This window comes from Coffea eugenioides, unplaced genomic scaffold, assembly GCF_003713205.1.
Source record: "Coffea eugenioides isolate CCC68of unplaced genomic scaffold, Ceug_1.0 ScVebR1_3305;HRSCAF=4499, whole genome shotgun sequence".
NCBI lineage: Eukaryota > Viridiplantae > Streptophyta > Magnoliopsida > Gentianales > Rubiaceae > Coffea > Coffea eugenioides.
Window position 1 is genome coordinate 6,676 of NW_020863869.1, and position 14,619 is coordinate 21,294.

Below are 14,619 nucleotides of genomic sequence, written 5' to 3' on the forward strand. Positions count from 1 at the left end.
TCCATCACATTCATTTTTTCGGATCATGATTTTATTTTGCATACAATACATCACCACAAAAAAAAAGGCTATATGGGTCGTGGAATTAAAAGATTTTCCCAAATAATCAATATTATCTTTCACGGATAATTAACAAAGAAAAAAAATGCCGACTGATTGTAGTTTAGAGGGTAAAGGACTGTACTAAAGCGATATGAACTTATGTAAGCCATTGTTTAAGCCAATAACTGGGCTGTAATCTTATTCAAAGAAACCACCAACATATAGGTCAGTTCAACCGGAGCTTATGCGGCAACTAAAAGCCGCTACAACGGCTAATTAGCCAAATCCCAACTTAGGAGAGTAAGTCCTCTCTTTCCCAATTTCGCAAGGAATCACTCTCCAAAGTACATCAAATCACAGTTACCATTTAGTAGGAAGGTTACTTCTTTTATAAATACTAGTACCGTAAAGAAAGGAACAACTTTTTACTTATTCTTGATAAGTTGAATTCTCAGTGTTTGTTTTTTCGATTAAGCAAGTGTTCTCGAGTTTGGTTGTTGATTCTTGAAAAAGGGTTTTCAATTCTAGTCGTTGAAAACTCAAAGAAGGAAGAATTGAATAAAGAGATGGGGAAGAGCAGTAGTAATGATGATGAACGCCGTCTTGATTATTCGGGTATTGAACTGTACCCGAACTGGGGTAAATTTGATATCTTGGTTGCAGTTGCAGAAGTAGAGAGGATCAGACTGGAGGAGGAGGAAAAAGAAAGGAAGCTCAGGCGAAATCTTTCCACTTTCTTGAAACTTCTTGCTGAAAAAGAAACAGAAGAATCATCAATGGACAATGGTTCAGATGGGGTCGGTAAATTGCAGCTTCTTGTTGGTAAAATTGATGTCAATTTCACTAAAGGGAAAAGATCGTTCAGAAGGAAGACTGGCTCCAACCACACATTATTGTCCGAGGAACTTCCTTCAGCAATATCCCAGTTTGATTTTGAAGGCAAACATCAAGAAGATGATGGAAATCACGTTCTGTTCTCATATGGGGATATAATTAAGAAGCCCCAATTGAAGAGACTGGGATCACCCAGTGAAGAAAATTGTACTGATCATCAAGAAATAGAGATGCCACGTTCCAAGAAAGCAAAAGGGAAGCCTAGATATCCTGATGGACCATTAACGTCAACTATCAGTACTATTCCAGAGAAATTCAAGAACAGAATTTTGGAATTTGGGGGTTCAGAGGAAAGCATTGTATTTGTGTTTCAAAAGGTGTTAACAGAGACCGATGTGAAGACGCATTTCAGTAGGCTGCTGGTGCCATTTAAGCAGATCAAGAATGGGTTTCTGACTGCTGAAGAGCAGGCTCGTTTTTGGGATCCCAACCAGAAGTTTGGAATTGATGCCATTTTTGTTGATCCATCCCTTGATGAAGGCAGAATGAACCTGAGACGATGGGAGATGGGTAAAAAAGATGGTAAAATAAGTTACAACTTTGCATTGATCACTAACTGGGTCAAGGTTGTGCAGAAGAATGAACTGAGACAAGGAATGACAGTGCACCTGTGGGCATTTAGGAGGGATTTACAGCTTGGATTTGCTTTAATTTTAGTTTGATTAAGAATTTTTTATTTCTAATTTTGCGCTTAGTCTAATTGTTCATTAGAGTCTTGTGAATTAAGGAGATTTAGTTTGTTAGAGCAGTGTCCATTAGTCTTCCTTTACTAATTTTAATTAAACATATCCATTGTTGCCTTTGTATTGGTCAAAGAATGTTAATTTCGTTTGCAAAGAGTTAGAAAAAAAAATTGATGCAAATGAAGTATACAAGTAATAGTTTGATATTGGGTTCTCAGCATTTTAAATTGATTATTATGGCCTCGCTTTTGTCATTGTTCTCGAATAGAGTAAGTAGAGTTAATAATAGGTGTGGTTAGTTCGGTTGTTTTACTTGACATACACTCATACAGATTTGTTATATTTTATACTGTACAACAAAACATTGCATGAATGTTAGAGCTGTAAAACGAACCGAATCGAACCGAGTATCTCATGTTTGAGCTCTGTTCGTTAAGCAGTTCGAACAACGTTCGTGTTCGTTCGTTAATTTTCGAACTCCAAACCTGTGTTCGTGTTCGGCTCGTTAAGCAAAATTCGTGTTCGAGTTCGAGTTCGTGTTCGACTCGTTTAACATAAATGAGCCGTTCGCGAACATGCTCGAAATGCTCGAATCCAAATTATTTTAAGCCTTAAATATGCCATGCAAATTATTAACCATTCTCAAAAACAATTAAAGCACTAAGTGACTAAATTCTATTATTCATTAACTATATAACTAACATTAACATAAAAATAACAAATAAAACAAAGCAATTTGCCCTCCAAATATAAAAGTCCAGCCATAAAATTAACCCTAAAATTTATCAAATGATAATTATGTCCATGTTCGCGAACGTTCGTTAAAACTCGCGAACATACTCGTGTTCGCGAACGTTCGTTTAGTATGTTCGCGAACGTTCGTTAAAACTCGCGAACATGCTCGTGTTCGCTCGATTATTAATCGAACAAAAAAATTCGTTCGAACTCGGTTCGTTTAAGATTTCGAACGAGCCTTTCACGAACACGAACGAGTCGAAACGAACCGAGCTACCGAACAGCTCGGTTCGTTTAACAGCTCTAATGAATGTACACCATATCATGAAATGCAATAAAGTTGTATGAGTGTACACCAAATCAATAACAAAAAAGAAAAATAATTGTACCCATTGCACCTAATCCTAACCGTACCTGCCCCAGTCCCAAACTCATCATCTTGAATTTGCATGCATGCAATGACGGATCTAGGATTTTAGGTTGGAAGAGTGAATAGCCAAACATATAATAAAAAAATGTTATAGCAAATAGCATAATAAATTTAAAGTAAAAGTTTGTTAAACGATAACTAGCAATAAGATGTTTTTAGTCGTAAAAGACAAAGTATAAAATAAAAAAAAAGTAAGATATCTTGGATTCAAATCATCTTACTTACAAAAAAGTATAAAACAAATATAATATTAAATTCTATAGTCATTTTATTTCCTAACAATGCAAGAGATGTGACATTGTATTTTATGATCCTTCATTTGATCAAATACACGATTGTTGAATTAACATAATTTTCTCAAATTATTTCTTTTTCTACATCATATCAACGTATAACCAAGAACATCATCATTTCCTTCTTGCCTTCCTTCATCCTTTATTTATTAATTTTTTTGTTTTATTGTGAGTGGAAGGACTCGAACCTAATACCTCTCACTTACACTCCCACCTTTCAAACTGTCCAATGCTTCCCTCCTCTCCCCCCTCTTTGTCCCTTTATTTTGATTTCTTCTCAGAGGAAAGCATTGTATTTGTGTTTCAAAAGGTGTTAACAGAGACTGATGTGAACACGCATTTCAGTATGCTGCTGGTGCCATTTAAGCAGATCAAGAATGGATTTCTGACTGATGAAGAGCAGGCTCGTTTTCATGATCGTAGTCAGAAGTTTGAAATTAATGCCATTTTTGTTGATCCATCCCTTGATGAAGGCAGAATGAACCCGAGGCAATGGGAGATGGGTAAAAAAGATGGTAAAATAAGTTACAACTTTGCATTGATCACTAACTGGACCAAGGTTGTGGTGAAGAATGGACTTAGACAAGGAATGACAGTGCACTTGTGGGCATTTAGGAGGGATTTACAGCTTGGATTTGCTTTAGTTTTAGTGTGATTAAGATTTGTTTATTTCTAAGTTTGCACTTAAGTCTAATTGTTCATTAGAGTCTTGTGAATTAAGGATATTCAGTTTTTTAGAGGATTGTCTATTAGTCTTCCTTCACTAATTTTAATTAAACATATTCGTTCTTGCTTTTGTATTGGTCAAAGAATGTTAATTTCATTTGTAAGGAGTTAGAACAAAATTGGTGCAGATGAAATATATAATCAATCGTTAGATATTGGGTTCTCAGAACTTTTAAATTGATTGTTTTGGCCTTGCTTTTGTGACTGTTATTAATGATAGGTTGCAATTTTGTCATTAATTTAATGATTATTTTCCTTTTTTATCCTGTCAAATATTACATTAATTGGTAGATTCTACTTAGTTTTTATACCTTGTGCAATTGCAGAGATTTGGAGTAAAAAAGAATTAAAAGGCGTGGTTTTCTGCTGAACTTGCTGTTCGACATTGGCACGTGGAAGTTTAAGTTTTGCATGTCCGGAAAGCTCGAGAGTTGAAGTCTCGACAGTCGGACCACGGATGTTCAATCAGATGATTATTGTTGATCTTTCATTTTTGGATAAGATGGATTTGTTAAACCGATTCAAATTTGAATAGTAGTAGTAGTTTAGCAGTGATAGGAGACTAGTCATTAGTCAATTAGGAAATTTCCTTTGTTTTTGGCAGAGCAGACTATTAGCTAATTATTAGGACTTCCTATTTTTTTTCTTTTGTTGGCCAAAAGATACAAGGATACTCCGTTTTGTCTTTTCTTTTTCCTTTTCATCGGATATTCTTCTTCTTAGTTGCGGAGATTTTTTCGGCAATTGATTCTACAATTTGAAGTGGGATTTTCTCGATGATGATGAATTAAATCTTTAATTCTAGTCAAGGAATAACAGACGACTTGGTTCAATTTAAATTATGAGATTGAATTGATTTTACTTATTCCTATTATTTTCTGGTATTCGTATATTTCCTGCTTTATTTTCTTGCGGTTGTTGTATTATTCGATTATCCAGGGCCCAGATTCTAGATTAATTCAATAACCTAAAATCAATTAGAGTAATTAAATCCGTAATTGTTTAATTATTCTAAATTAGTGGTAACTGGCATGATTGGATTTGTGTCGGGGAATTATACGGGCTAATTTAAAAACAACCCTCGTAGCGTGTTGTTTGGTTAGAACAGGGTTTTTCTAATTCTTAAAGCAATTGGGAAATTGAAATCTAAGATCGTACCTAGGGTTATTTCACAATTAGGGTAATAGCTAACAGTCATACCTTGGCTATCGATAATTTAACGAGAAATTGACTGCCATCATTTGTTTGGCAGTTATAACTTGTTTGTCAGTTTATAAGTGGAAATATTATTGCATCGATGATCGATTAGGAGAACCATTTTCAAAGTTGTTTCTTGGCTAGGGTTTGTCCGATATTAATTAAGTTTTGATAATTACCATTTAATTTTTAGCAATTTACTATATTCAAGTAGTACAATTTATTGTCATTTTTATAAAATCTCCCATATCCTGAACTCTAGAAGAAACTAAATTCTCTCAATCCTTGTGGATTCGACCCTGTTTACCACTAGATACAAATTTAGTATTCAATTTGAGCAGGTATTTATTATTGTACAGACTCGACACCTATCAATTTTTAGCGCCGTTGCCAGGGACTGGCGTTAGTTAATTAGTCTCCTTTTTAGTTCATTTTATTTTTGATTTTTTGGCATTTTTCTGGTTTATGCCTCGTTCTTCTCGTATATCCGAATTAAATTTTGATTCTGAAATAGAGAAGACTATGCGTAAAATAAGGAAGGAGACCAGAAAACACAGAGAGGTGCAGTCAGTTGTTGCATCTCAGAAGTTTAATTCAAAATTTGAGTTAGGAAATTCTTCTGGTGCCACCTCAAGTGATTCCGATCAAGAAGACGCTGCCATGGCGAATGCACGAACATTAAGTGGGTTGGCTGCCCTTGATCTTAATCAGCAACCACTATGCATTACTTTCCTAAATTTAGATGATAATACTCCTTTTGAGTTAAAATCCGGTCTAATTCACCTTTTATCGTTTTTTCATGGTTTTTCAGGTGAGGAGCTCCACAAACACTTGCAAGAGTTTGATGTAGTGTGCACAAGTATGAAACCTCTAGAGATTATTGAAGAACAAATAAAGATGGGTGTATTCTCATTTTCCGTTAAAGACGCAGCTAAGGATTGGTTGTACTATCTGCCAGCAGGTAGTATTACAACTTGGGTACAACTGAAGAAGAAATTCTTAGAAAAGTATTTCCCTGCATCCAGAGCTGCCAGTCTGAGAAAGGATATATGTGGCATTAAATAGCACCCTGGGAAGTCTCTTTATGTCTATTGGGAGCGATTCTAGAAGTTATGCACCAAATGCTCTCAGCACTAGATAAGTGAGCAGTTGCTAATTCAATACTTCTATGAGGGTCTACTTTTCCGAGATTGGAGCATTATTGATGCTGTAAGTGGAGGGGCATTAGTCAATAAAACTCCCAGAGAAGCATGTGAACTGATTGAGGGGATGGCCAAGAATTCACAACAGTTTAGTACACGAGAAGATATCCAGACGCGTAAAGTAAATGAGGCAGAGACTTTGTCTATCCAGCAACAGTTGTCTGAATTAAATATCTTTTGTTAGGCAACTGGCTATAGGACACTTACAACAGGTCAGGGCATGTGGGATTTGTACCAATGAAGGATACTCCATGGACATGTGTCCAATGGTTCAAGAGGAAAATGCTGAGCAGGTAAATTGGGCTGGTCACGCACCCGCGCCAAGAAGGCAGTATATTCCATATTCTAACACATGCAACCCAGGTTGGAGGGATCATCTGAAGATTCTGAACCTTAGCTATAGAGGAAACGGACAACAGAACTTCATGCCAAATAGACAGTAAGGATACCAGCAACAGTACCAATCCCGACCGCAAACTTCTTCATCCGATTCGAGTCCTTCTTTGGAAGAGATGATGAAACAATTAACTGCGACCACTATGTAGTATCAGTAGAAGACGGACTCTAACATGGAAGAAATACAGAATCAAATAAGCCAGATGCAATATTGACCAACTGTTTGGAATCCCAAGGTCAAGAAAAATTTCCATTTCAACCCGAAGTGAACCCAAAGAATGTAAACGCCATGACTTTGAGGAGTGAAAGAGAAGTTAAAGGACCTGAACTTGTGACTTAGAAGGATAAAAATGAAGATCGGATTGAGAAAGAGCTTGAGGAGGAAGGAATGAGAAGCGCAAAGCCAGAGGTAATTCCTAATTCAGTGATTAAATTTCGATCTAATCCACCACATTTTCCTAGCAGATTGGAGAAGCCAAAGAAGCAAGATAAGGAGAAGGATATTTTAGAGATATTTCATAAGGTGGAGATAAACATTCTCTTGTTGGATGCAATCAGATGAGTACCAAGATATGCAAAATTCTTGAAGGACTTGTGCGTCAATAGAAGGAGGCTGAAGGGAGATGAAAGAGTTGTTGTGGGGTAGAACATGTTAGCAGTTCTCCAAAGGAAGCTTCAACCCAAATGCTGGGAGTCAAGTATATTTACTATCCCGTGTAGGATAGGGAGTACTTTTATTAGAAATGCCATGTTAGATTTAGGAGCATTAATTAATGTCATGCCAAAATTCATATATACTTTTTAAATTTAAGACCGTTGAAAGAAACTGGCATTATAATTCAATTGATTGACCGAACGAATACATACCCTGATGGACTAATTGATGATGTTTTAGTCAAAATTAATGAATTGGTTTTTCCATCTGACTTTTATGTCCTCGATATGGATGATGACCATTCCCCAGATCCATCACCTTTACTATTAAGTAGACATTTTTTAAGTACAGTTCAAACAAAAATTGATGTCAATAAAGGCACTCTATCAATGAAATTTGATGGACAAATTGTTCAGTTTAACATATTTGAAGCCATGAAATATCCTTCTACTTTTAGTTTTAACTCTCTTTTTGCTATGAGTGTCATTGATCCTGTGATACAGGGAGTGTTTGAAATTGATGACAGGGATGAGTTAGAGATAGATTTAATCAAGCACATTGAGTTACCAACAACTCATGGTATGGAGTTAAGCGATGAATTGTAGAATATAGTCGAGGCATTACAATCTCTACCGACCACGACAATAGGGTATGAGTTTACACCCATTTGTATGCTAGAATTTCACTAAAAATTATTACCCTTTGTTGTGCAGACACCGGTTGTAGAGTTGAAACTCTTACCAGATCATCTAAAGTATGCCTACCTCAGTGACAAGAAGACCTTTCATGTGATCATCTGTGCTAAATTGTCATCAACTCAAGAAAATAAGTTGATTCGGGTTCTTAAAGACCACAAGTAGGCGATAGATTTGACCATTACGAACATTAAGGGGATCAACCCTTCTGTGTGTATGTATAGAATTAGGCTCGAAGAAGATGCTAAACCCATCCAATAAACTCAAAAAAGGTTGAACCCATTTATAATGGAGGTAGTGAAAAAAGAAATACTTAAACTGCTGGACGTAGGGATTATTTATGCTATATCAGATAGTTCGTAGGTAAGTCTAGTACAGATAGTTTCAAAAAAAGCGGGGGTAACAATAGAAGCTAATCAGGAGGGTGCATTGGTGCTAGTCCGAAAACCCACCAGGTAGCAGCAGTGTATAGATTATCGCAAACTCAACACCATCACGAAAAGGATCATTTTTCTCTCGCTTTTATTGATCAAATGATTGAACGGTTGGCATGTTGAGCTTACTATTATTTTTTGGATGATTTTTTAAGTTACTTCTAGATCGCAATTGCCCTAGAGGATCAGGAGAAAACCATCTTCACGTGCTCGTTTGAAGTTTTTGCATATAGATGAATATCCTTCAGGTTATGTAATGCCTCTGCCACTTTCCAGATATGCATGGTAAGTATCTTCTCTAAATATGTAGAGAGAATTATAGATGTGTTTATGGATGATTTTAGCGTGTATGGTGATAGTTTCGATAATTATCTTGACAGTTTGAAACTAATTTTAAGGAGGTGTATAGAAACCAACTTAGTGCTCAACTAAAAAAATGCCAGTTTATGATTGAGCAAGGAATAGTTCTAGGACATGTAATGTCATTCAGGGGTCTAGAAGTTGATAAAACTAAGATAGCTATTGTTTCTACTTTATCTTACCCCGCAAGTGTGTGGGAAGTAGTTTTTTTCTTGGACATGCAGGCTTCTATCGCAGGTTTATTAAAAGCTTCTCAAAGATTGGAGCACATTTGTTCAGGCTGTTATAGAAGGATGTGACATTTGAGTTCAATGAAGATTGCAAGGAGGCGTTCGATAAATTGAAAGAATTCTTGACTTCACCCCCTATTATTCAACCCCTAGATTGGAGTCTTCCATTCGAAATTATATGTGATGCCAGTAACCATGCAGTGAAAGCAGTATTGGGACAAAGAGTGGAAAAATTGGCGCATGTTATCTAGTATGCATCAAGGGTTTTGAATAGAGTTTAGCTGAATTACTCCACCACAGAGAAGGAGCTTTTAGCAGTTGTCTTTACTTCAAAGAAATTTAGGTCATATTTATTGGGAACTGAAGTCATTGTATATTCTGACCATGCAGCTTTGAGATATTTGTTGACAAAAAAAGATGTGAAACCAAGGCTAATAAGATGGATACTGCTTCTTCAATAGTTTAACCTGGAGATCAGGAATAAAAGAGGATTGAAAATTTTGGTAGCTGACCATCTGAGCTGCATACCAGTTGAAGAGGAGAATATTCCATTGAGAGATACTTTTCCCGATGAACAACCTCAATTCTAAATTGTCTTGGTATGCTGATTTGGTTAATTACCTAGTAACTGACAAATTAGTTGCAAGTTAGTCTAAAGCGAAGAGGGACAAGTTGAAAAATGGTACCAAGTATGTCCTATGAGATGATCAGTACCTATGGAAGTATTGTGCGGATCAAGTCATATGATAGTGTGTAAGTGAAAATGAATTTTATTTAATACTGACTTTTTGTCACTCTTTTGCTTGTGGAGGTTATTTTGGACCAAAGAGAACGGCTCGTAAGGTGCTAGAAAGTGGGTTATACTGTCATTCACTGTTTAAGAATGCCTACATATTCTGTAAGTCTCGTAACAAATGTCAAAGAATAGATAACATTTGCCGTAGAGATTAGATATCTCAAACTCCCATGCTCTTTGTTGAAATTTTTGATATTTGGGGGATCAACTTTATGGATCCTTTCCCCACGTCGTTTGGTTTTCTCTATATAATACTGGCAATTGATTATATTTTCAAATGGGTGGAAGCTAAGGCCACCTATACTAATGATTCAAAAGTGGTTTCATATTTTATCAAATCCAATATTTTTGCACGTTTTGGAATGCCAAGAGCCATTGTTAGTCACAGGGGGACACACCTCTGTAGCAAAACGATAGCTGCATTATTCTAAAAGTATGGTGCCCTTCATAAGGTCTTAGCGTCATATTATCCACAGACGAATGGTCAAGCAGAGGTCTCAAATAGAAAAATAAAGTCTATCTTAGAGAAAATGGTGCGCCCCAATAGGAAGGATTGGAGTCAAAGGTTGGAAGATGCACTTTGGGCCTATCGGACTGCATACAAGACACCTATAGGGATGTCTCTCTATATGTTGGTGTTTGGGAAGCCATGCCATCTACCACTGGAGTTTGAACATAGGGCATTTTGAGCAGTAAAGCAGTACAATATGGATCTAGCAGAGGCTGAGGTTCATCAGAAGTTGGAATTACAAAAGTTAGAAGAAATTTGGAATGAAGCTTATGAGAACGCGACAATCTATAAGGAGAAGAGTAAAGCTTTTCATGATTAGAAAATTTTTAGAAAGACCTTTGTAGTTGGCCAGAAAGTTCTTCTCTACCAATCGAGATTTAAGTTATTTTCAGGTAAATTACGTTCATGTTGGATTAGTCCTTTTATAATTACTAATATTTTTCATTGTGGTGCAATAGAAATACAGAGTTTAAAGACCAAGAAGAAGTTTGTTGTCAATGGACACTGTTTCAAACTTTATTATGAAGAGTTTCTAATGGAAGAGGTGGAGATGATGCACCTTGACGATCCAACTCATGAGCATTAAGGGCGATTGACAACATCTAGCCAAAGACGTTAAAAAAAGGTGCTTATTAGGAGGCAATCCAATTCATTATTCAGTTGTTCATCAATTTTTATTATCTGTTTCAATATATTTCTTTGGATTTTTAACGTTTGGTGGTTCAAATCTTCATTGTGATGATTAACAGACTTCCTTCTTACAGGACATGCCCGCATCTAGAGGGCATGTGGTAAGGTGCTAATTCTCTATCCATCGTTAGAAGGGTTTCTATCATCATGACATGCTCACGCCTACTTGTCTAGAGAGTTCCTACGTCGATCTTGGAGCAGACTGACTAACATGATGTGCCTACGTCTAGAGGACACGTGGTAACTTTTAATTCCACAATTTCATCGTCAAAAGGGTTTCTACTATCATGACGTGCCCATGTCTTGTTCTAGAGAAGGGTAATTGAAGAAAAAAATTAAATAAAAATAATAAATTAAATAAAAATAAATTAATTAATTAAAAAAATATAAATTTTCCCGAAACCCTTTTCTATTTCCTTTTTCCTTCTTTCTTTTTCTTTTTTTCTTTCCTCTTTTTTTTCTTTTCTTTTCTTCTTTCTTTCTTTCTTCCTTTTTTTTCTTTTCTTTCTACTCTCTTGAACAACCCGAAACCCTCACCACCGCCACTCCAATTCGCGCTGCCCAGTGCCGTCTTCCTCATTGCATTTCGCCGCCACTGCCTTGCCCTGTGTGTGTGTCTCTCTCTCTCTGCTCAATGTTACTGCCTTCCACATTGCTGCGTTGCTAGTGCCGCTCGGCCACAACGACCCGACCGCTATGCAGCGCCGTCGTCCTCATCGTTTCTCGCCACCCTAGTTCGTATAGCTGGCCTCCTTTTAGGCTATCGAACGCTGCCATTCGTTCGCTAATTTCCTCTGTGTTAGTCATCCACGACCATCTCCGTTCCCGTCACTTGCCTGCCATCCCTAATCTTGGGTCGAGTAACGTGGAGGTATTTCATTATTCCAACTACGTGGTTAAAATTTTGGAGTAAATTACATATTTCTGGGATAATTTGATTGGCGAACTCCATATTTTCTGATTGCATTCGGGATTCGATATCATAAAAAAAAGAATTGGGTGAAAACCCTGGTTGTGTGTTGAATGTTGGCTTACAGGTCCTTGTCAAGGCAACTTGATTCGTGTTGGGTTGAACTTGTCCTCGATGCCATCTAACTGTTGATTTTATTTCCTAAATTATTTGGGCCTTTGCTGAATTTGTGGTTGGGCGAATTGCGCATTTAATTGTTAAATTGAGCAACAACAGTACTTGTTGAATTGGCTACTGATTTTATGTACATAGTTGATAGCTCCTATTTGCTTGATTGATATTTTCGGTGGACATTTGATTCATTGTTGGGTTCCTAGCTTGGGTGATTGGTAAAACGAGTAGTATTGGTTAATTGCTTTGTTCATTGGTTGATCGCTTGATTGGGTCGATTAGTGCACACAATAGCTAAGCAAAAGTCAACTTCTAAGTCTAAACCCCCTAAGGCTAAGTCCACTACCACACCCTAACCCACAAATCCCGTGAATGATCCTACACACCATCCGTCATCTTCGGGTACACGGACACGTCTAGGTAGGGACAAGGGTGTCCATATTTCTTCACCCTCACACTTTGGGGGTCATTTGAATTTCAGTAAGGCCGTAGATAAACAAAGATACTTTGTGTGTTGTGAGCGGCGGATTATCCCTTGCAAATCCCATGACCCTCTCACCATGACTGTTTTGGGTATTCGAGATGAGATTGAGTGGAAGTTTACAGCTATAGGGTGGAGATCTTTTGAGGCAATTCGTTGTCCTGCTTTTGTCGAACTGGTTAGAAAATTTTATGCCACTTTTGAGTTTGACTTGCCCACGAGGTATACTGTCACTACCCCAAATGTGATTCGATTTCATTTAATCGGTCATGAGTTTAGATTCTCCATTACTGAGTTTAATTTGGCCTTTGGGTTTATTGATTGAGAGTATGTTGAGTCTAAGGAGTATGCTGAGAGTGTATGTGATTTTATAGAGCCATTTTTCTCTCATTACACTGTGATTTGGCAGGAAATCTCGGCTGACTGGGACCGTTACAATCCCACCAGGTCCAAGAGTTCTTATCTCAAGGACCTGAGTTCTCATTATGTTGAACGCTTCCTAACTTGTAGTTACTCGGGTCAAAAGGATAGGTCAGATACATTTTCTAGACCCGAATTTTTCTTTATTTGGTGTATGAAACAGAATATTAAGGTAAATTTGGGTTGTTGGTTAGCTTCACAGTTTAAGACAGTCTTGGCTAAGAAGACCAAACCACTAATTCTTGGGTCGTATATCATGCATTTTGGCTGTTTGTTTAGAAGTTCTTAATTTTCAGGACCTTGATTTACATTTGGCTTGTGACATGAAAATTTTAGATGTGATTTGTCTTGAAAAAATGGGGGTTGTAGAGGAGGTAGATGGCATCTTTCAATTTATACTTCTGGGGCCCATTCGACCACTAGTTCGGCATTCCTCTACACGTGCAGGTCCATCTTCTGCTTCTAGAGATGCCGATGATGCGTCTAGACCTTTTACTTCTGCGCCTTCTCCACCGCTGTCCTCTGATGGCGACATTTTTGGGCACAGGTCCACCATATGGACGAGCGAGTGACTAATATTGCCAATCAGATGGCCCAGATATCCTAGAATTTGGCAGCCTACTTCCACCATGTTAGCTTCACACCGCCATTCCCACCTATTCCATAATTGCTTGAGACCCTCCATCACGTGTCCAGGAAAGTTTCGTTGTTCTGTTTGTTTTCTTTGCTTTATGGTTCCCATTGAGGACAATGTAAGATTTAGGTATAGGGGGAGCTATGGTATAACTGGTATTGCTCTTTTTAGATATTTTCCTTTTATTTTTGTTATTTGTTAGCATTTCTATGATTATCTAGGATTGACAATGGTCGGTTGACTCTAATTTTTCTATTAGCAAGTCTTAGTGATGATAGTGTATCAAGTCTTTGGTGAATGTCGAAGATTTTGTGACTTTTACAATTTTTAGTTAACTTTTTTAGGTATGGGGAATAATCGCTTGGCATGTTTCAGTTATTAATCTTAATTCTCTATATTTGAGGAAATGAAGTGGGCTGGTGTTATTTTATGTGATTTCTTGAGTTATTTTGTTGCCTGGTTATGAATAATGTTGGCTGTATTCCGCTGGTTATCACTACCTAGTAACCGGGGATTTTCACCAAAAGTGTCAATACTCACGTCAAAATGTAGTGATACCTATGAGTATGTGGTCTTATAGCGATGAGAGCTGAGTAATCAGACTCCTTCATATGACAAATGTCAGAGTTCACATCAAAAGGTTTGAATGGCTAAAGACTAAGCTCTCCAAAAAAAAAAGAGAAAAAAGTTGTGAAAATTGTGTAAGTGTGCAGTGATTGTGTTAGCCTGCCGATCCATGGGTTCAATGTTGAGATTTTAGTTAATAGTTGAACCGTTTGCTGATAAATGTTGATCGAACATTCTCTCTTCTTAGATTAGTTAGTCATAAATTGGAGGAGTCTGTGATTTAGAAGCTAACCGAAGGGATATTTCTTGGATCTTGGCCATTGATGCTTAATGTGTGATTTCATGGTATTTTGGCAAATTGGTAGATGGAGTGATAGCCATTGTTGGGAGTTAGTGCCAGTTTGTTGTTCTCATGCTTGAGGACAATTATAGTCTAGGTATGAGAGAAATTGATAGGTTGGAATTTT

The 14,619-nt window shown here is 37.1% G+C and overlaps 2 protein-coding genes across 2 annotated transcripts; both read left to right on the top strand.

The window, feature by feature from the left end:
* Positions 1–608: 608 nt before the first annotated feature.
* On the top strand, positions 609–1,598 carry LOC113757779 (B3 domain-containing protein At5g24050-like). The gene has a single exon (XM_027300887.1). It carries the CDS (start codon positions 609–611, stop codon positions 1,596–1,598), a length of 990 nt encoding a protein of 329 aa, XP_027156688.1.
* Positions 1,599–3,306: 1,708 nt separating this feature from the next.
* Positions 3,307–3,732, top strand: LOC113757781 (B3 domain-containing protein At3g25182-like). Its single transcript, XM_027300888.1, has one exon. The coding sequence runs from the start codon at positions 3,307–3,309 to the stop codon at positions 3,730–3,732; it is 426 nt and encodes a 141-aa protein (XP_027156689.1).
* Positions 3,733–14,619: the final 10,887 nt, after the last annotated feature.